Consider the following 22,307-nt stretch of genomic DNA (forward strand, 5'->3'; position numbering starts at 1 on the left):
CTACACAAAGTTCATATCCAAACTCAACTTCAATTTTTTACAAATTATTTTTTTAACTTTCACTAATTCTTTTTCAAGTTCAACTTCAAATATATTTTTTTCCAGGAAAAGATGCTCCCATTTGGCCATAGATTTTGATAATTTTTTTCCAATTTTTTTTTTTTGAAAACAATATTTGTTCATGGAATATGATCAGTTCCAAGTTTCCAAAAAATGGTTTAGGATAGTTTTTGGGTGAAATTTTTTCTTCCACTTACAAAACTTTATTTTTTCTTCAAATAAAATACATATCCAATTTCCAAATACAATTTCAAAAATTTATTTTTCAACACAACTTCAAAAACTCTATTTTTAAGTAACAACCAAATATATATCCAAACGCTAGCGAACTTTTAACTCAAATAATGCCCGAACACATAATTTTTGGACATGCCTTTGGTGGCTGGACAGGATTACTTCACCTCTAACGATATATTACTTTTGAACACTTCTCTTTAATCCAAAGAAAGCTCTTTTTAATCGACCCTTTCACATTCCCCTCAACTGTGTAAACCTTATAACTAGCTACTCTTTTTTTCCTCTGCAACTCTGGGTCAACGAAATTCCTGTTCTTTGAAGTTGACCCATTTGTTGACTTTGCTTTCTTGAATTTTACTTCTTTGACCATCTCCATCTGAGTGTTGTTATTCCAAGATGATGAAGACACATATGAAGTACTGTAGCATCTAAGGTCGTGAATTCCACTTGGGTTTAAGGTTGGTTTGGTGTTAACACTCGGTAAGGATAAGTTTTTACTACTGTAGTATTTGAGGTGGGGTTAACATGAGCTCCACTAGCAACATAAGTGAAGTTTTCTAGTTTAGTTCTTGCCCACTCGTTATATGAATTGGATCTGAATTCTTCCATTGCAGAAGCATAAATTTCTTAATTTGTTCGACCTATCGTTTTTAATGTCCGAATGTAGAATTTATTTGAATTATTTAGGAGCATATTATTCATGTGAAGCTGCCGATTACTATTAGTTTTTTCACCTTTTGGTTATGTCGATGGGAGTGGTGGTACTTACAAGGTGTAGTAGGAGGTTACTGACCGGCTAAGCAGAGTCTATAGACTATAATCTTAAGTTATAATATACCTTATCTTTTCTGAATTTAAGTCGTAAAAACATTTCTTAAAACAAAGTTGTATACTGTTCCCTGAGCTGAACCACAGCAAAACATATTAAATTTGAATTCCGTTGTGTTCTTTCTTCCTCAGTCGTTTTACAAGCCTTCATAAGTTCAGCATGTTCATTAATTTATATGATAAATAAAAGTAAAAAGACAGCTCGATGCACAAAGCATCCTACATTCACGCAGGGTTCGAGAAAGGTCGCACCCTAAGAGTTCGGGAAAGGTCGCACCCTAAGGGGGCATGATATAGGCAGCTTACCCTAACGCAAGGGTTAATAGCTGATTTCACCGCCCGAACCCGTGACCTATAGGTCACACGAAGACAACTTTACTGTTACTCCAAGTGTATATATATATATATATATATATATATATATATATATAGGATGGATAAAAGTAGTAGCAATAACAAGTACGCAAATAATAAACATGTATGACAATAAGTGAATGTGTATACTATATATTGACCATTATGAATGTGACATATTAAATAGGGAAATTTCAAAGTCTCCCAACTTGGTTTACTTTTGTGATACTTTCTAAACTAAACTATTACACTTACATTAATCAAGAATGATAAACATTTTTTCAATGTTAACAGAGTGATATAGTACAAAGCAACAACTCTGCTCTATTCCCTAGTATCACATTTACAAAAGGATTTTAACGTGATGCGATCCATTTCAGCAGACAAGTAAAACAGCAGGTATTCCTTATCAGGAACTTACTCGTGGCAATAGCAATTGATGCAGTTTTTTACCGATCTCCCTCCCGGGGAACTAGCTTAGCACTTGGACAGTTCAAAGCGTTCTGATGAAGCTTAACTAGCACTACCTTTTCTGTTCATCACATCGTGGTAATACAGAAGCACACACATTGGTTGACCAAGAATGCAGAAAAAGCACCAGAATGTCATGTTGCCCACCTGAAACAGTTGCCGCATTATGAATATCATACTTCTTTAATTGGCTTCTCAACATAAAGTTACCAGTAAAAAGAGAATAAGCTCATGAGAATAACAGCGCAGGAAGACATACATTCGAGCTTTTGAACTTGTTTTGCAAGAAGTTCGTGAGTATGACCAAGGGAATCTGATCAGAGAAAACACCACTACATGTCAGTACTCATACAGATCAATGAAGATACAAGTCTTCCGATCAAGTATTTACTAATTAGAGCTCCCTTGTTATACCAATATATACACATACACGCATGTGCGTGTGTTAAACACCATTACCTGAAACATGATTCCAAAGAAGGCCCAGAACTTGAAAAGTCGACAAGGAACAGCAATACACAGCTGAAGATAACAGCATCACATGTCATTCAAAGCCAGTCATTTTGAGTTTTCATAAGCTGTACTATTTGCTTCTGCTCTAAAAATAAAAGATGGAAGTACCTCGTGGAAAACAGCAGATACAAAGAAAGAAATCAACATCGCACCCCCCTGCACCAAGAATTCATTGGCAATTAAGTTAACACAATAGATCATGAAATAAGGAATAGGATACAAATTGTAAGAACCAAACTTCTGTCAAAGTAGAAAGTGGAAAAATCATGCGAAGCAGCAAACACTGATGCTTTACACCAGGCATACACTTACCAAAAAACTGAGTATCTGACAAATAAAAATAACGACATGAAAAATATCAAGCATAATGTCAACCCAAAAAAGTACTTCATGAAGGTCTAATGTTAAATGTAATCTTACGAGTTTATAACCTTTATAAACTCGAAACTTGGTAATTCAAAATCATTCTGGGATGCAAGGTTAAAGTGCTATGATTATTTTAGTTCTTTGAGAAGAGCAGTGTAAGTACAAGATCAAGTAAGTGCATATAGATGGCTGCACGGCAAGATAATGACAATTAAGGTGACACCTTTCATGTCAAGTATATTGTATATATCAAGAAACTAATAGCACATAAAAGATTACAAATTAAGCAGAAAAAAGATAATTAAAAACAAATTAGTATCTAGAACAAGAGAAGTCTGATAGTACCTTAGGTATGCCATTCCTTAAGCATGGGAAATAAATGTGACGAACCATCCACTTATGTACAGGCTGCAGTTGTCACCAATACTTGGGTTACTATTGTCAAAAAAATGTTTGACAATCATCAAAGACTAAACCAAAACCGAACAAGTGCGTACAAAGACAAGTTGTCCCTCTTTACCAGTTTCCCCTAGATATGAATTGCATCTACCCACTAAAGGAGATACTGTGCAGCATCTAGACATAATAAAATTGTGTCCAGAAAATACAAGGGTAGGATTATTCACTTATCTGGAGATCTGAACAATCTTTCTGTCCCACTTGATCTGGTGCTTCTTAAGTTTTTGGTTTACTTTTCAGCATTAGATATAATCTTAAGTTCACTTTTGAAACCGTTTACATTAGTTTAGAAAATCATAGAAAATTCTAGACTTGCAGCAGCCGTTTAATTGACAAAATCCAGACCTTTTTCCTTAATACTCTTCAATTTATAGTAAATGGTATCTAAACAAATACCTCACTTCTCCTTGTGACAATGATCGTTGCCCTACTATCTTTTTCATGTATTCTACATTTATTTATTTAATATATGTTCGGACCAATTTTCAACAACTTTTACAAATTCATGTCAATTTCATAGTTGCAGTGTCAGATCATCCGCTAAAGTTTATATTAGAGTAAATCAATACGGTAGTAAGAGTAATTCCTTTTTCTTCTCCATTAGGACTAAAGAACAGCAAAGGGAGACCACAAAAATGTTTGCAACAACTAAATAAGTATCAAGTAATAGATGGCAATACCGCTTATTTAACTTTCTCTAATGCTGAAAACCAATGGTGGTTGGTGAGCTGATACCATCGTCATATTAACAAACAGAACACAAACATAGATATGAAACCCTTTGATGAGTCTCCCTTTGCCCGAGGCTTATAAAAGAATCACATTTTATCAGGAAAAATTAGAGGCGAGAAAAAGGCTTACACAGCTGGAAAAGCAAAGATTTTGCGCGCATCAGATTCATTGAAAAAACACTCTCAAGCAAGAAAGACCCCCCCCCCGAGACATGATACCCGATACCGATACACACAAGCAAGTATGCTACTACATGCAGGATGCAACTACGTCATTTCTTAATGTGGTCGCTGGCCACATATGTGCATAGTGGCCAAATAAGTGCATACCCCCCCCCCCCCCTCCAGGCTTCCACTTTCATCCTTCGGAGACTCATTGAATGTCAGACATTTCAATTCTTCTCAAGAGCTAGCCAGACAACCGAAAACAGGTAAGACTTCTGTTATAATAGGTTCACATATGTCCAAGATCAAGCTAGACACTATAACATCCGCTTGTGTTACTGCAAAATTTACCCCAATGCAAAGCTGAGCAGTCCAAACATGACCAATTAGGATTTGTAACGCCATTTATCACAAGACTGAAACATCAATGGTCTTCTGAAATTTCCAGTTCTAGGTAACTAGACAAACAAATCTTTTCTGCATGCATAAAAATCAGGCAATGACATAAAAAGAAGGAAGAATTACATACCATATTCCAGAGTCTCCAATACTGATAACAGCAACCACATGGTGCAACCACACAAAAGAAATAAATGAGAAATCCCAGCAAGCTCTGAATTGTTGGGATGCAGAACCAAAAAGAACAAGGTAGTGTGATATTTTAATTTACCTCATCAATAGTTTTTGCATTCCACCAATCTTTGTAGAACTCACGATCCCCAAATAGCAGAAGTTCCGCAAGTATATTTAGCCTACAAAGAAATGGACTATGTAAATAGAATTCATTCTGTTGCAGTGCAAGAACACATAATCCATATATTTATTTTAGTAGTTATTCAGATATAACAGAACAAGTTCTGGTGTTCTATCCTGAAATGTGAAGCTTCTCATAATCTTACACGAGATCCATTACTAGGAGTATAGCAAACAGATAAACTATAACCAAAATGAAGTCTATGGACTTTCACAGATTCACCATGGTGACATCATGAACTGGGCTGGATGGACATAATTTTTTTATTTCACTATGAAGCATGAAATAATAACATAGAATCTCATAAAAGCGATTATGTCACTAACAAAAACACACACAAGTTTAATGCAAACATCAAGTGCAGATTTTGGCCTTTGATGAAGAAAACATTATTCTAAAACCCAATTGTGATATGAGGTCTAATGTGAACCAATTGTCTTAATAGTTAGAATTAGGTTATTGAGAACTTAAATGCACACTCCTCTTTCCTAGGAACTTTATCTCATCTTGCAGTACACCCATTCAAGTTTCAGTTCCGGCATTTAACAGGCAGCTACCCATGCGTTGGTTTGGATAGATATAAAGGAGGAAAAGAACATTACTGGATTAAAACCATTCAGGCTTACTAAGCACCGACCATCCCATTTTGCACCTTCTGATCCTTCAGTTTTTCTCTCCCTCTACTCAGCACTCACAACATTTAGACACTCCAGATCAAGTACAATGTGATGTGCGCTTTAAATGGTTAATAAGTGACATGGAACAGTTTAGTTAAACATACTTGAAATGAAAATACAGGAAAGCGTGATGACAAATACACAGCAAGAATGTTCCTAACACACACTTGTTTTACTATAAAGTATAAATACCTTGCAAATAAGATTGCGACACCAAAAAATATGGCAAGAAAGACAATGATCTACAAATAAAATTCATAAGCAAACTAAATTTATACATCAAATTCAGAGAACATACCAAAGATGAAAGAGGCAGTAGAACATACAGAGCCAGACATATAAATTTGGAAGTGAAAGCCTCAATACCCTCTCGATGGCGTATAAAAGGTCTCCTTTCAATGGATGTTGTGAGTTTTGCACAATTGGGTTAATATACTGGCATTAAGATGCAAAGGTTAATATATTTTGCTTTGCCAGGAGAGAAGGCACATTGGGTTGTCAAGCTAAAGAGAAGTTACCTGTTCAATGATAAATCCCATAAATCCTGTAAAAATTACCAGCTTGATGAGTTGGCGTGCCAGCCAACCCTTTCGAATGCATGCAGTGCGAGGATAACTAAGCTTCAGATAAGATAACATACATAATCCAAAAAATAATGAGTTGATGAAACAAACAGTAAGAGAAAGTTGATCAAAAGGGAATTTTCATTGTTATATTACTGATGATAATTGATTTCCTATTACTATGAAAGAAATGGGTCTATAATCCACGGGAAAAGGACCAGAGGGGCCTCAATTGTAGTATTCGCTAACTGTAGCCCATTGCATCTGCGCAGACCACATTCAAGTATTATACAGTATGAAATACAAGTACTTGCGAACAAAAGCAGATGGGCATACTAACTACAGCTCCATAAGAATATATGCACGTGACTGGAAAAATGTGTCCAAGGGCCATAGCAATGTTTGATATTGCAATTTGATCCTTTTAGCATAATTTAAGCACATCCAATTTGCTTCACCATTTAACATGCATATGAATAATTCAGGCCAGGACATGCTTCAGAGTACAAACTTGAAGAGAAAATAACGGGTTCAAAGCATAGTCCCCCTATTTTTAGCACAGACACAATTCTGGAAAAAATGTCCACATGCTATGCAATAAAATCACATGGAAGGTAGTACTATCAAAAGACCCACAATTTCTTCAAATCCATGCAGACTCGGCAGAAAACAGAACAATTTTAAACATCGAACTAAATTGCTCGACATAGTCATGTAAATAAATCTTGGTGAATCTAGAGAAACAAAAAATGCTGATCTATAATGCACATGTAGTAAGCACTCTGCCGGGGGATGAAATCAGTGACAACTACTCTGGAAGGGTCAGCTAATCCTACCTGATAGCACAAAGTTGGAGCAACCGTGAAGTAAGCCAAACTCTTGAAATTAACATCGTATGAGTAGTTGACATCTGAATGTTCACCCTGAAAACGTTTAAAACTTAATATGAGAGACTTCATATTTGCAACAGAATTGCAGCAAGGATACCGTAGTTTAAATAGAAAAGTTGGTTGTCTTGAACATTTTCACGAGAAATGAAGCCTTAATCAAGATCAGATTTTCGGGACCCACGACAAAGAATAAACTAGTCATACCTTATCCACAGATTTCGCAAGCTGTCTCATATCATAACTTGTATGTGCATAAGAAACCAGTTTCATCCACACAACGCAAGCAAAAAGCATCAATGTGACACCCGCTAGGAAAGCAGAATCACACCTGTGAAATTTAAAACATTTTGACTCACTACAATGTATATTAGCAATAAAATAGAGTACGGAACATAATTGAAGATTCTCTCACAATTTAAATTTCAACTGAGTTTCAACGGGCGGCTATCTGAGCCAGTGTAATCAAAGGCAAAAAGCGTAGAAAAGCACCAAGTCTGTTAGACTTTAGGCAACCACTAGCTATAGTGAAGAAAAGCGCAATGAAGAAAAAAAAAAGTATATGTAACACAGAAATGATAATTCTACATAAACAGTCCCTATATGGACCAAAAAATTAAGAAGCTGCAATTTGTTGATATATATGAAGTAAAAATGATGTCAATTTAAGTTCACAAATTGTTTTAAATCTCTGAATTAGCAATTATTCACTTGTCCCCTTGTCCATGCAGCAAATTTCTAATTCAGATCCATGATTAATTTTCTTTTACTAACTTTCTATTTTCCAACCTAATTCATCTATAAAGCTTCCTTAATAATCCACATATGCAATAGCTTAATGTTTAAAGACGAGCTCTAAACCGAAAATCCAACTTTGAAATCAAAATTAACTCATAAGCAACAACTTCTAAAACCCAGATAATACCGCATTTTTTTAACGTTCACCAAATCTACCATAACAATGTCTCAATTTTACAACACACACACACACACACCCGCCAGTGAAGGCTGGCTGAGCGCCTTCTTAAGAGGATGTATCTATCAAAGTTTCATGACCACAGAACGAGAACAAACCTGAGGATAACCAATACTGGATACAAAATGGCAGCTGTTGTTATAACTATGTGAAGAGCGACAACTACCTGCAAGTTCAGTTAGAAGATTCACTTGCTAAACTTAAAGTCAAAATACAATAAAAGGTAACATGAGTTGAAAGAGTGAAAACACCAAGAAGGACAGGTCACAAGAGCCAGAATTAGTCCAATGTAAACCTTCTTGAAGTGTGACTCATCCATGTCTGAGCAGACTCTTTTCATTGATATTGAAGATTAACATAAGATGAAGGGAAGAAAAGAGGAGGTTACTCTGACTTACACGTTCACTCATATACTTCTTCTGTGCCAGTTTCTCGACAAGAAAAGCAGCAAAAGGGAAAATTGGGAGACTAAGACTGCAAGCACATTAACAAATTTAATATTTTATCTTAAATAATGTCAGCATAAAAACCAGATTACAAAAGGGCTTAAGAACACTACCAGCACAGCAGAATTGGCCAATCTCTTAATGATGTTGAACTAATCCAGAAGCCAGACCCAATTAACAAGCCATACTGCAATAGTAGTCAAGAGTTTGTCATGTGCAACATGAATACTAAGAACCCTCTGAAATATAGTCATAACTTATAAACCTATTGCTACTAAAACCTTACAGGGATTAGAGACGGCAATCGAGAAAGATGCATCATACATCGGGAAGGTTCCCGCTGACTAGCCAAATGGAACAGAGGACTGACATTAGAGAAAGAAATGTACCTTCATCAAATTTTCGATAATCAGCCTGCTGTTTACGGCAATAAGCACCACTACACAGAGATTGAGTAGCCCTGCATGACTCTACAACAAGATGCACGAACTAAATTAGAAAAGAGCTCCACAACCGCTTAATTATGGGGAATTCAGACTAACGATGTTAGAAATTACTCGTCAGACATCTGAAATGCAACTCCAAATAACACCAATTTGAGATTCTACCTTTTAACAGTCTTCCATCAGTTGAATTCAAACAAAAATTACATCAGCCAATCATTATATACACTGACCATTCGTGCAATTTAACCTGCTATATTATGTTGCTAACCGTTTATTATAGGTTAACAATTGTAGCTTTAATTAAATAAAATTAATTGTTATTTCCTTTTAAGAGACAGTAAAAGAATCTTTACACAACTTAAACTCTTATAAAAAAACAAAGTCAAAAGAGTTAAGAAGAAGAGCATACTTGTTTGAAAATGGCGGCGGAGCTGAGAGGACTTTCCTTGATTCGCCGGTGAGCCGGCGCCGACGCTCTATAAACATACTTCAACGGCGTCGTTTGGGTTGCTTTTCTCTGCTCCTCATTCTCAACTTTATCGTTCTGCTCCTCCTGAATTTCATTTCCATCACTGAACCTGCCATCTCCACCGTCACCTGTTACGTCATCCGAGCTACTAGAAGCTTCCATCGCGGAGCTCGAATCCGACTCCGTCACATCCTCTACAGCTTTATCACCACCGCCACGTCGCCTTCGAAGGTTGCTGTTATCGTCGCTCGATGACGTAATACTCTCCGGCGACTCCGTGATCGTCATCGATCGCTTTATTACTTCTACAAATCACCAGAAAAGTGATGGAAATTTCGACAGAAATAGCGAATTTTCGGGGAAAAAACTGTACAAGAGAATGGAATTTGACTAGAAATTGAAAAGGATACTGTAGAAAGAAGATGAATAATAGTGAAGGGATGGAGATAAGCGTGTGCTAAAAAAGGCGGGTTTTAAACTTTCGAACTGTTTTTCGTTATATAGTATATTGTTAAGGAATATACGTAGGGGAAGGTGTGTGGAGCCATGAATTCGAGAAGAACGTGACGACAATCTGTTGTAATATAATATAGTCAGACTAGAGCGGCTAGGAAGTTTCTTATAGGGAATTCCAGAACAAATACCCGCGTTTACATTGTGTTTGGTTGGTTGGCCGTACCACTGTTAGCTGTTCCGTTTGCATCGTTTTTTTTCTCTAAAAATAAACTAAGTCTATTTTTCAAATATTGAAATCAAACCAAACCAATTAAATTAGTTTTTTATCGATTCTATGTATGTCATTTTTTTAATTTTTTCGGTTATTTATCGATTTTTTCTTAAATATAAGATATACACTACGAAACACATATTCCGACGATTACATTTTCAACATAACACTATCAAACCAATTGATTTTTGAGAAATCTATCATTTATCAAAATATATTAGTGATAATTGAACTAAACGAATAATTTTAGAACTCAATTAAAAATAAATTATTTTTATATGAAATAAATTTTTGTACTTAGCAAAAGAAAGCGACTAATCAAACTAGAATGTAAAGGTAAAGAAATGTAACATAAAATTTTAGAAACTTTATATAAAAATATACACATACATAGGTATAATAATAAATTTTAAATAGCTACTTCTATATTCTGTTTGGTTCGATTTTTTTTATTAAATCAAAACCAAACTAAATTTGGTCGGTTTTTAAAATTCAAAACCAAAACCAAACCAAACCGAAAAAATATCGATTTTTTTAGTCGATTTGGTCTGGTTCGATTTTTCGGATTTTTATGAATACCCCTAGTTGGTCGTATTAAGATATTGACATTAAGTTATGCAAAATTTTATGCGTAATAGAATATAAAAATAATAATGGGTGGATGTCCAAATTCTTTGAAAAAAGGTTCAAATTTATTACTCAACGATTAACTATGATCTAAAGTCATACTAAGTTTGGAACTTTTCCGGGGGTCAAGGGTAAAAATGAAATTTTTGTTTCCATAATAACGGATCAATAATATACTAGAAGTTTATCAGAGAACAATATTATATAATTTGAAGGCGAGATGCTTTATTCACCGGGCTATCCTTGTACCATTGAACCAAGTCCTTATACCATAGAACTAAATGCTCCTTCTTTCGTTGATAACCATATCTATCAGAGTAGAAGTTCTGTTTAAAGCATGTATATGAAAAATACTTCCTCCGTTCATTTTTACTTTTTATTTTAAAAATGAATTTTCACTTTTAATTGTCACTTTTAACATATCAAGATAAGACAATTTCTTTTTTCCTGTTATACCCACAACATTAATTATATTACTCATTTCAAATCATTTTCTCAAAACCATTAAAAATATACATCAATTAATATGAGTATCATGGTAAATTATGCACTTTATTTATTATTTCTTAAGAGACGTGAAAAGTCAAAACGTGACAAGTAAAAGTGAACGGAGGGAGTACTAATATTAAACGAATGCTATGAGACAATGTATTTCAGATACAACCCTTGATGTAAAAAAAAAAAACTAGCTAAGTCATTACTATATAAGATAATAATGGACTACACAATTCTAATGCAAACTAGAAGAAAAGGGTAAAACAACAAAAGCAAGAAAATAATGAACAAGAAAAATCTTGTTTACAGGAGATCAGCAACAGTTGCAGGTAACTCCTCAATCACCACATTGTAAAATTTCTGAATATCAGACAGCATCTTTTCATCATCCCTTGTTACAAAATTGATGGCCACACCCTTTCTACCAAATCTTCCACTACGTCCGATACGATGCAGATAATTCTCAGGCTGAGTAGGAAGATCGTAATTCATGACAAGCGAGACTTGTTGAACATCAATTCCTCGCGCCAAAAGATCTGTGCTGATAAGAACACGAGAAGAACCAGAACGAAACTCGCGCATAATACACTAAGCTCCACCCCTGCTTGTGTGTGCATAGATATATTGTAACATGGACAAACAGGACATGTGTGCTCACATACCTTACCCCTACCTCGAGGAGGTAAAGATATTGTTTCTGATATACCCTCGGCTAAAGAAAGCATATCTCAACATGTTTGAAAAAGTTGAAAGAGAAAATAATAGTGAAGAAACCATGTTGAAAATAATAAAGACAAGCACAGTGACAACGGCAAAACAACAAAGCAATATGAAAACCGAAGCAAGGGACACAACAGGTGGCTGTCACAGATAACTCACGAAAAAAGAAAACAGACCTGATCTTTGAAGCCTCTTGAAAGCATTTTATCAGCCTCATCCAATACAAACATCTTTATGTAATCAGGGCGGAGCGATTGTCTTCTCAACATGTCAAATACACGGCCAGGCGTCCCAACAACGACATGAACTCCGTTTGAAAGGACGAGTTGGTCCTCGCGGACACTGGTTCCTCCCACACAAGCATGTGCCTGTTATTCCCCGTCAATATTGCTATATTTGTAAATAATAATTCTAATTCTGCAAAATATAAATTAACGTAATGAAACAGTTATAAATTCGAGCCCACTGAATTCACAGTGTTTCCTTAAGGAATTTAATCCCCTCCTAGTACCCAAGGTAATGGATTATTTCCTCCCAGGATAGAACGAATAACACACTGGTGTAGCGGTACTTCAAACCCCAGTGTTTCAGCGAACACAAAGTTCGGTAGCAAATCACACTTACAGTTGCTTTGTTTGAAGTTAAAAACAATGCAGAACGAAGGAGTATATACTCAGAAAAACGTATGGAAGTTCTGAGAGGAAGGAGTGCAAAGTATAGCCAATTTGTTGAGCGAATTGTATGTTGAGTTTTTGGTTTCTTTCTTTACCATTTGCTGCTCATATATATAGCAGCCAAGAAGGAGTGCAAGACCAAATGTCCACCCTTCATGGTGTAGCAAGCATTACATATTTGTGGAGCAAGCACTTCATGGTGGGAAGACCATTATCCGGCTGCCAGATTATCAATACACGGATTGATCAATCAATTGATCATTTGACCAAATCCGAAGCCGAAGCCGTAGCCGACCCGAGCGACGACGACGGCACGAGGCTTGCTTTCTTCTTAACTCTTTAAGAGCTACAAGAAGAGTAATTATATATATACCCACCAAAAATGTCTTCCACTTCCAATATGAGACAATATTTCATTGTTAAGAGGGGGAAACTTAAAATTTTACTCAAAATTTCATTTTCCCTCCATTTTCCATTCACCCTCATTTTAAGAATATTACATCTTAAAAAAATAAAACCTCAACAGTGCCTTCACATCAATATAGTCTCCGAGTGCTCGCATCACCTTCTCAATTTGTTGTGCAAGCTCGCGCGTAGGAGCCAAAACCAAAGCTTGACATTCCAACAGTTTATAGTCAAGTTGGTTAAGAACTCCAGAACAAAAAGTAGCAGTCTTCCCTGTTCCAGACTGAGCCTGTTGTATCACATCAAGACCTTTGCAAAAGGGTACAATTCCTCTTTGCTGGATTGCAGAGGGTTTCTCAAAACCTATACATATCGAAATCAGTGGCAGAGTCAGGAATTTGAACAAGGGAATTTAAAAAGTTCAAACTTGTCGGAAAGTTACTCGATGCAAATAGGGTAATATATATAAACTATTGAATTCAGTGGCAAAACCAAGAACTTATACAAAGGGATTCAAAAATACTAGACAATCACATCCAGAATTTGAATCTATGATATGATGCAGCTTTTGAAACCCCTTTTGTCACTTTACTAGAATTTTCCCTTCGTGTAAAGGGATTCAAAAATTTATATATAATAAAAAAAATCGTTTTTGCCTATTTGAAATATTTGTTCATATCTTAAGCATGACACTAATTTTGAATTTCGTTACTCAAATTCCTGGCTCCATTACTAACAATACCTATAGAGTAATGTGTATATACATTAGTCAAGCACAACAATATATATAGTAGAAAAGATTTGCAACCAACCATATGCATAAATTCCTCTCAGAAGATTCTCCTTCAATCCCATGTCATCAAAACTATCATAGACCTCATCGCACGACGTAAAGAACTCTTGCCCATCACCTGAAAGCCTGAAGTCACAAAACCAAGAAAATTTAATATCCGCGCTACGTATAGCCAAAACAAAAAATTCTAGTTTAATCTTGTTAAACAACTTCTAATATTATCATTAATTGTTATTATTTGCTATGATGACATGAGTTGATGTGCTTTTCCTGAACCGAGAATCCATCGGAAACAAGGACGGACCTATGTTATCAAGTGAAGGGTCACTAACACCCGAAAAGTTCGGCAAAATTTCCACGAATACATGTATATATTTAAAAAAAATATTGATATATTAATAGTGGTACCTATATACAAAGCAAATTTTGGTTGAAAGCAAAAAATACCGCCTGTGATCGGAAACAACTTTTCTTTACAACGCAGGGATAAGGGTACACACTACCCTCTCCAGACCCTACTTGTAAGAATATATATACAGGGTATATTGTTTGACATGAGTTGAGCTTAAACGAAAAAGCGAGAATTCATATAGTCCAATGTAACTTATTTGGGATCATGTTCTAAGAAAATCATAACTGAAAAGCAACAAAGTAATTATAGAGGCAATTATTCTTACAATTCAGTGATTTTTGCATCGAATTGGCGAGCATCAAACTGTGACCCTTCTGTAACTGCACTTGGCATGAATGGAAAGCAAAGTTGTAACGATTTCTCAACAATATATTAATTATTATTCAACAATAAGATCTCAAATAATGAGAAAAATAACTATTTATAGAGAGGAGAGGTGGTTAAGTGGCCTGCGAAATCCTTACTATTAGGCGGCTAAAGGAAGGAAAGATTAGTGCCCAAGAAACACTAATTAAGATTTCCTTATTATCCTTCCAATATTAATTAGAATTTTATTTCCAACTGTGTAAAGTTGGTTTTATTTCTCGGTCCTAAAAGGAAACGTTCGTCCAAACTAGGGGTGGCAAGTGGGCCGGCCCCGGCCCTAAATGGGCCGGTTCTAAGTGGGCCGGTCCTATACGGTCCGGTCCTAAACGGTTCTGGGCCTCGCGGGCTTATTGCTGTAACCGGCCCGGGACCGGGACCATGAACTAACGGGCTTGGGTTTAGTGGGCCGGTCCCGGGCCCAACATAAACTTTCTATTTAAATTTGTTTTTTTTATAGAAGTTAAAGAAAAAAATAGTAATAAAGATATATAAGCTATATTCGATTTATATACTATATATACATCTTAAAATATATATATATATATATATATATATATATATATACACACATAGTATACATCTTAAAATATACTATATATACATCTTAAGATATACTATATATATATAGTATAGTATAGTAGATCTTAATATATATATATATCTTAAGATATATAAGCTATATATATATATATAGTATATCTTAATATATATCTACTATATATATCTAGTATACTATGTATATATAGTATATCTTAAGATGTATATGTAGTATAGTATATATAGTATATCTTAAGATGTATATATAGTATAGTATATATATATATATCTTAATATGTATATATAGTATATCTAATATAGTTTATATATCTTATGAGATGTATATATAGTATAGTATAAATATAAGCTTATATATATGTGTGTGTATACTATACTATATTATACTATATGTACATCTTAAGATATACTATATATACATGTATATCTATTATATATATCTAGTATACTATGTATATATAGTATATTTTAAGATATATATGTAGTATAGTATATATAGTATATCTTAAGATGTATATATAGTATATCGAATATAGTTTATATATCTTATTAGATGTATATATAGTATATACTATAGTATAGTAAAAATATAAGCTTTTATATATATCTATTATATATATATCTAGTATATCTAGTATATCTAGTATACTATGTATATATAGTATATTTTAAGATGTATATATAGTATATCTTAATATGTATATATAGTATAGTAGATCTTAATATGTATATATATAGTATAGTATATATAGTATATCTTAAGATGTATATATAGTATATCGAATATAGTTTATATATCTTATGAGATGTATATATAGTATAGACTATAGTATAGTATAAATATAAGCTTATATATATATATATATATATATATATATGTATACTATACTATATTATACAATATGTATAGTTTAAGATATACTATATATACATGTATATCTATTATATATATCTAGTATATCTAGTATACTATGTATATATATAGTATGATTTTGAATTAGAACTGCTACACACATGGGCTCAATAAAAGTATGTATTATATCACGACAGGCCCCTTGCTTGAGTAAAGGTTTTTAACCTCCCATACAGTCATTAAACTATATATAAAATTCAAGTATATTTCTATTCTTATCCTTACTGATTGTGCGGATTACCGCCAGTCTTTAAATATAAGGGTACTGAATTAGCTTGATTAAGAATTCTCAAATACGTTAAAATAGAAATCTTTAACTGGTGGAGACCTTTACGACCGTTGTAGTGTCGAAGAAGGTGCGAAACGAAGCCAGTTCCCGGTAAAACGGTGATTTCTGTTTTAATTTAATTGAGAAGTCATGGCGGATTACCGCCCGACACTTGATCCTGTTAAATGGTATCAGAGCCTAGATACTTTCATGGTATATATAAGATAGAAATGAAATATTCAACATAGATATGTTTCTGAAATATGGATTTAGGAGAAACTAGTATGAAAAATACTAAATTGGAAGAGGTAGATATACCTCAAAATCTTGATTTGTTAAATAAATGGACTATTCCTAAAATCCCTATAAAAACAATCTATGATTATGGATGGTTTGATAAACTCTCTTCTAAACAACGTGTTAAAACAACTGAGCAGTCTTTAGCTTTGAATTCGTCTGAACAGACTATTCGCTTATTAAACAAGCATGATGTAGATGTTTATAAACACCAGTATAATTATTTGCATATTGGTATGGTTCAAATTGCTTTTAAACCATTGACCCTTAAAGGGTTACCAGAGACATTTTTGGCTGCTCTCAGAGATGCCAGAAATTTAAATTTCAGACAGTCTCTGATGGGTTCTATTGAATCTACTGTCGCCTATGGCCCAGTATATTTTAATACCCAACCCAATCTGCAATTATCTCTATCTGATGTTAATATATTAGATGCTTTAACATTAAATATAAAAACGCATGGTTATAATTATGCGCCTGGTTCTGAACTTATATGTTTATCATATAGAATTTATTTTAAATTACTTTCTACGTTAAACCCCAAATGTAAATTATATGATACATCTGATCAGACTATTCTAGTAGAAACGAATTTTGCAAAGTCTAAGGTCACCACGAGGAGACCTATTAAGTGGGAGGAAATTAATTTTCCAACTACATGGACTTTGGATTCAGTTATATCCCCAAGTCAGATAACTGATGCTGTCAGTAATACTGAGTATTCTCATATTACTCAAAATCCAGATGGTAGGATTTGTATTCAGTTTGATGATAAAAGTTCCACTAATAGTTCTACTTATAGTAGGCAGTCATTTTCAAATAATAGACTGTTACCTACTATTAGTTCGGATTATAATAGACATTCCTTTACCAATCGTAGACTGATGCCTGATATTCAACATATTTCTCCTGTTGAACCAGTCTATGGACCAGCTAGAAATCGTGCTGCATCCTTACACACAATTTCTACCAAAGTAGGTGATAAACCTGTTGAAAGGGTTAAGATTAACCCCAAAACAAATATTGTTCAAGATAGTGATAATATTTCTGATAAGGATATTCCTTCTGCGTCCGAAATGGACTTTGACCCCAATGATACTTAATGATTCCACACCAAATTGATTTTAGTCGAGGGTCACAAGCTAGAGGTTATATTCAAAAAGAATTTTTCACTGATAAATGGAACCAGTTTAAAACTTGGTTTTTTGATACTTATAGTAAAGAACATTTAAACAATATTTCTCAAGAATTCTATGAAACTTGTGCTTTACATAATCAAATTATGTATTTTGTTCCTTGGTTTATAACCACATATTTACCACTTTTTATAAAAGTTTTGGAAAGATCTTATAAAGACAGGAGTGGCAATACTACTAAAGCCATTTACCCTCCTCAATCACCTTTTGTTTTACCTAATAATACAGGTATTACTTTTAATGCATTTCAAAAATTTATTGATGAAGATGTTGCTGCAGTCAGCATCGCAGAAATTAATAAATTAATTTCTCAAAATAATTATTTGAGTTTATATGTTAAAGTTTTGGGTGAAAATATTAGTTTTCTTAATAAAAAACTTGATGATTTAACAATCTTAATAAAAGATATGAGTACTAAAAAGACTTTGACTGATATTGCCTCTTTTTCAGGAAGCAAATCAGAACCTCAAATTGTTGCTACTCATATTCAAAGACCCCCTGATATTCAGGATTTTAAATTTAAATCTTTTGGTGACTTAGAAGAACTTCTTGATAAAAAGTTATCCGGTTTGAATATCAAACCCATTGATTTATCAAATGATTTTGCTGGCAAATTAGATTCTACATTCGATTATAAAAAAGATGTTTTGTCAGAATTTAATAAACTCAGAAGTTACCCCAAAAAGAATAGTAAGTTTGTAGATAGCAGATATGCTGATAAACCTAGAATGCAGACTTATTATTACAATCGTCCTACTCCTCAAGATGTTTTAATAGAGGAACGTGATTGGAATCAGACTAATACGTCTTACAGTGGTTCCGAAATCTATGAATGGAATCTTGATGGATTAACTGATAGGCAGTTAACTATTCTTGTGCATAGAATGCTTATGTATGCAACTATCTGTAAAAGTGTGAAGAATACAGATAGGAATATTTGCAGGATGATTGTTGCAGGTTTTACTGGCCAACTTCGCGGCTGGTGGGACAATTATTTATCTATTGACGAAAGGGCAATGGTTATTAATGCCAAAGCCACTGAGGATGGAATTGATAACTTAGGCATGCCTCTAGTAGCAAATAGAGAAGATGCTGTTTACACTCTTATTCTTACTATATTAGAACACTTCAATGGTAGATTTACCAACCAAAATGAGACTGCCCGTACCCTCCTTAATAGCCTTAGATGTAAGACTTTAAGTGAGTTTAGGTGGTATAAAGACACCTTTATGAGTAGAGTGATGGAACTACCTGAAAATAAGTTTGAACATTGGAAAGCTAAGTTCATAGATGGCATTCCCTCTTTATTTGCCGAAAGAGTTAGAAAGGTTTTAAGAGGTAGTTATGGAGAAATTCCTTACGCAGACTATACCTATGGTAAATTAATAGGAATTTGCACACAAGAAGGGTTAAACCTGTGCAATGAATTAAGATTGTCTAGACAGCTTAAGATGGATAAGCTTAAGGAAAGAAACCAGTTAGGGGACTTTTGCACCCAGTTCGGTTTACCCGAGACTTCTACTCATAGGAAGAAGAAACATAAGTATCATAGATACCCCAACCAAGACAGTCCTTATAGGAAAAAGAGATCTAGATATAGATCCAAAGAAGAACGAGAAGACAAGAAAGCACATCGCAAGTCTACTAGATTTACCAAAAATAGATCTAAGCGAGATCTTGCTGACATTAAGTGTTATAAGTGTGGTAAATTTGGCCATATAGCCCCGAATTGTAAGCTTCAAAAGCTGAAAACCTTAGGACTAGACGAAGAACTTCGTGATAAGGTTTATGGTTTGTTATACACTTCTGGATCAGAATCCGATTATTATTCTGAATCAGATTCCGAAATTGAAATTGACTTGCTTGATTTATCTGATAGTGATAAAAATATTGATAATACTTGTACAGCTTGTAAAGGTGATACATGTACTTGTGATGATGAATTTTATAAATTACAATCATAATTTGAAGATCTAAACATGAAAACTATTACATCTGATAATGTGATAGAACTTTTAAAGGAAGTTACTGATGATAAACTCCGTGAAAAAATTATTAATTTGGCTGCTAGTTCAAGTTCTAATTCAAAATCAGGTATTGAAAAACCTTTTGAAAAAGAATTTGAATATTCCCCGCCTTATTCTTTACTAGAGGTTAATAACCGTTTATTAAAAAATGCAACCCCAGCAAGAGATTCTTCTTTTAATGATTTAAAAATTGAAGTTGAAAACTTAAAACAAGAGATCAAATCTCTTAAACAAAATCAAATGATTTGTGATCATAGGATTACTCAGATTGAGAAAGCCAATTCTCCAGCTGAGAAATCTAATGATAAAAACAAAGGTATTTTTGAAAATGATATTGAAGAAAAACCTATTAGTTTTAATCCTAAACATGATATATTTTTAGGAATGATGCAAATTATTACTGCTCATAAATGGTATATTAAGTGTACTATTCTCATTGATAATAGCTTTTCAATTACAAACATTGCCATGATTGATAGTGGAGCAGATGTTAGCTGCATTCAAGAAGGTTTAGTACCTACGAAATATTTTCAAAAAACTACTCATATGGTTAGATCTGCATCCGGACATGCTTTAGATATAAAGTATAAACTTCCAAATACGGGTATTTGTCAAAATAAAGTATGTATTCCTCACTTCTTCTTCTTAGTAAAGAATCAGTTATACCCTCCAATCATACTTGGAACACCGTTTATCAATGCTGTTTATCCTTTTACTAGCATAGACTCAAAAGGTTTTACTGCTACTTATAAGGATAAAGAAATTAGTTATACTTTCGTTACAGATCCAGTAACTAGAGATATTAATGCTTTAATCAATATGAAGCAAAAACATGTTGATTCTCTGCAATTAGAATTATTTAGTATGAATATATTTGATACTTTAAATTCTACTAAAGTACAGGAAAAAATCAAATTAATTTCCGAGCAGATTGCTATTGATATTTGTGCTGAGCATCCTAGTACTTTTTGGAATCGAAAAAAGCACATTGTCACTCTTCCATATGAAGATAATTTCACCTAGGATGATATTCCTACTAAATCTCGACCCTGTCAGATGAATGCAGAATTGGTAGAATTTTGCAAGAAAGAGATTGATAGTTTGCTATCAAAGGGTTTGATAAAACCCTCGAAATCTCCTTGGTCATGTACAACTTTCTATGTTAATAACGCTGCTGAAAAGGAACGAGGTATTCCTAGATTAGTCATAAATTATAAGCCTTTGAATAAATATTTAAAATGGGTTAGGTATCCCATTCCTAACAAAAGAGATTTATTATCTAGATTATATGATGCCAATATATTTTCAAAATTTGATTTAAAATCTGGATATTGGCATATTCAAATATTTAAAGAGCACACTTATAGAACTGCTTTTAATGTCCCATTTGGGCAATATGAATGGAATGTTATGCCGTTTGGTTTAAAAAATGCCCCTTCAGAATTTCAAAAAATTATGAATGATATTTTCAACCCTTATCTAGACTTCGTCATTGTATATATCGATGACATTTTAGTATTTTCTAAAACACTCGAAATGCATATTAAGCATTTAGATATTTTCAAAAGAATTGTTATACAAAATGGTTTGGTAATCTCAAAACAAAAAATGAGTTTATTTCAAACTAATATTCGATTCCTAGGACATTATATTAGTCAAGGAAAGATTACTCCTATTCAACGATCGATTGAATTCGCTTCTAAGTTTCCCGATGTTATTACTGATAGAACTCAATTACAGAGATTTCTGGGAAGCTTAAATTATATTTCACCTTTTTACAAAGATCTGTCACGTGATTTAGCCCCCTTATATGAAAGGCTAAAAAAGAATTATAAAAATCCTTGGACTGATAGTCACACTGCATTAGTAAAAACTACTAAGTAACATGTTAAATCTTTACCTTGCTTAACCTTAGCTAATCCTGCATGGCAAAAGATTATAGAAACTGATGCATCCAATATTGGATACGGAGGGATTTTAAAACAGATAAATCCCAATGACAAACATGAATATCTGATTAGATTTTACTCTGGCAAATGGTCTGAAGCCCAGAGAAAATACGCTACTGTGGCACACGAAATGTTAACCATAGTAAAATGTGTTTTAAAATTTCAGGACGATTTATACAATCAAAAATTCTTGATTAAAACTGATGCACAGTCTGTTAAATATATGTTTAATAAAGATTTTAAACATGATGCCTCAAAAATGATATTTGCAAGATGGCAGGCTCAATTAGCCCCTTTTGATTTTGAAATACAATATAAAAAGGGAATTGATAATTCTCTGCCAGATTTCTTATCTCGTGAATATTTACAGGATGGAATCCCCCTGGGGTAGGGGAAGAGGTAGAGGTTGGGGAAGATCATCCCCACAGTCCAAAGGAAGGTCATCACCTTCAGGATCGTCATACGGATCCTCATCAAACTC

The 22,307-nt window shown here is 33.8% G+C and overlaps 2 protein-coding genes and 1 pseudogene across 3 annotated transcripts; 1 reads left to right on the forward strand and 2 right to left on the reverse strand.

The window, feature by feature from the left end:
- Positions 1-1,606: 1,606 nt before the first annotated feature.
- LOC104094249 (diacylglycerol O-acyltransferase 1A-like) lies at positions 1,607-9,952 on the reverse strand. Of its 2 annotated transcripts, XM_009600125.4 has the most exons (16): positions 9,343-9,950; positions 8,877-8,957; positions 8,601-8,674; positions 8,440-8,515; positions 8,140-8,207; positions 7,273-7,396; positions 7,015-7,101; positions 6,134-6,235; positions 5,914-6,050; positions 4,855-4,936; positions 4,714-4,734; positions 3,175-3,237; positions 2,572-2,619; positions 2,410-2,472; positions 2,210-2,263; positions 1,607-2,097 (listed from the first exon to the last, which is right to left on the reverse strand). In XM_009600125.4, the coding sequence occupies exons 1-16, from the start codon at positions 9,688-9,690 to the stop codon at positions 1,993-1,995; spliced, it is 1,533 nt and encodes a 510-aa protein (XP_009598420.1). In that variant the 5' UTR covers positions 9,691-9,950; the 3' UTR covers positions 1,607-1,992. The 2 variants fall into 2 exon arrangements, with proteins under 2 accessions (XP_009598420.1, XP_070033213.1); XM_070177112.1 differs by lacking the exon at positions 4,714-4,734 and having other exon boundaries at positions 9,343-9,952.
- Positions 9,953-11,554: 1,602 nt separating this feature from the next.
- LOC104094251 (eukaryotic initiation factor 4A-9-like) lies at positions 11,555-14,696 on the reverse strand. The gene is made up of 6 exons (XM_070178199.1): positions 14,521-14,696; positions 13,863-13,969; positions 13,175-13,413; positions 12,148-12,339; positions 11,914-11,963; positions 11,555-11,792 (listed from the first exon to the last, which is right to left on the reverse strand). Exons 1-6 carry the CDS (start codon positions 14,586-14,588, stop codon positions 11,555-11,557), a joined length of 894 nt encoding a protein of 297 aa, XP_070034300.1. The 5' UTR covers positions 14,589-14,696.
- Positions 14,697-16,992: 2,296 nt separating this feature from the next.
- Positions 16,993-22,020, forward strand: LOC138893571 (uncharacterized; annotated as a pseudogene).
- The last annotated feature ends 287 nt before the right edge of the window (positions 22,021-22,307 follow it).

The sequence above is a fragment of the Nicotiana tomentosiformis genome, chromosome 6 (genome assembly GCF_000390325.3).
Source record: "Nicotiana tomentosiformis chromosome 6, ASM39032v3, whole genome shotgun sequence".
Classification (NCBI taxonomy): domain Eukaryota; kingdom Viridiplantae; phylum Streptophyta; class Magnoliopsida; order Solanales; family Solanaceae; genus Nicotiana; species Nicotiana tomentosiformis.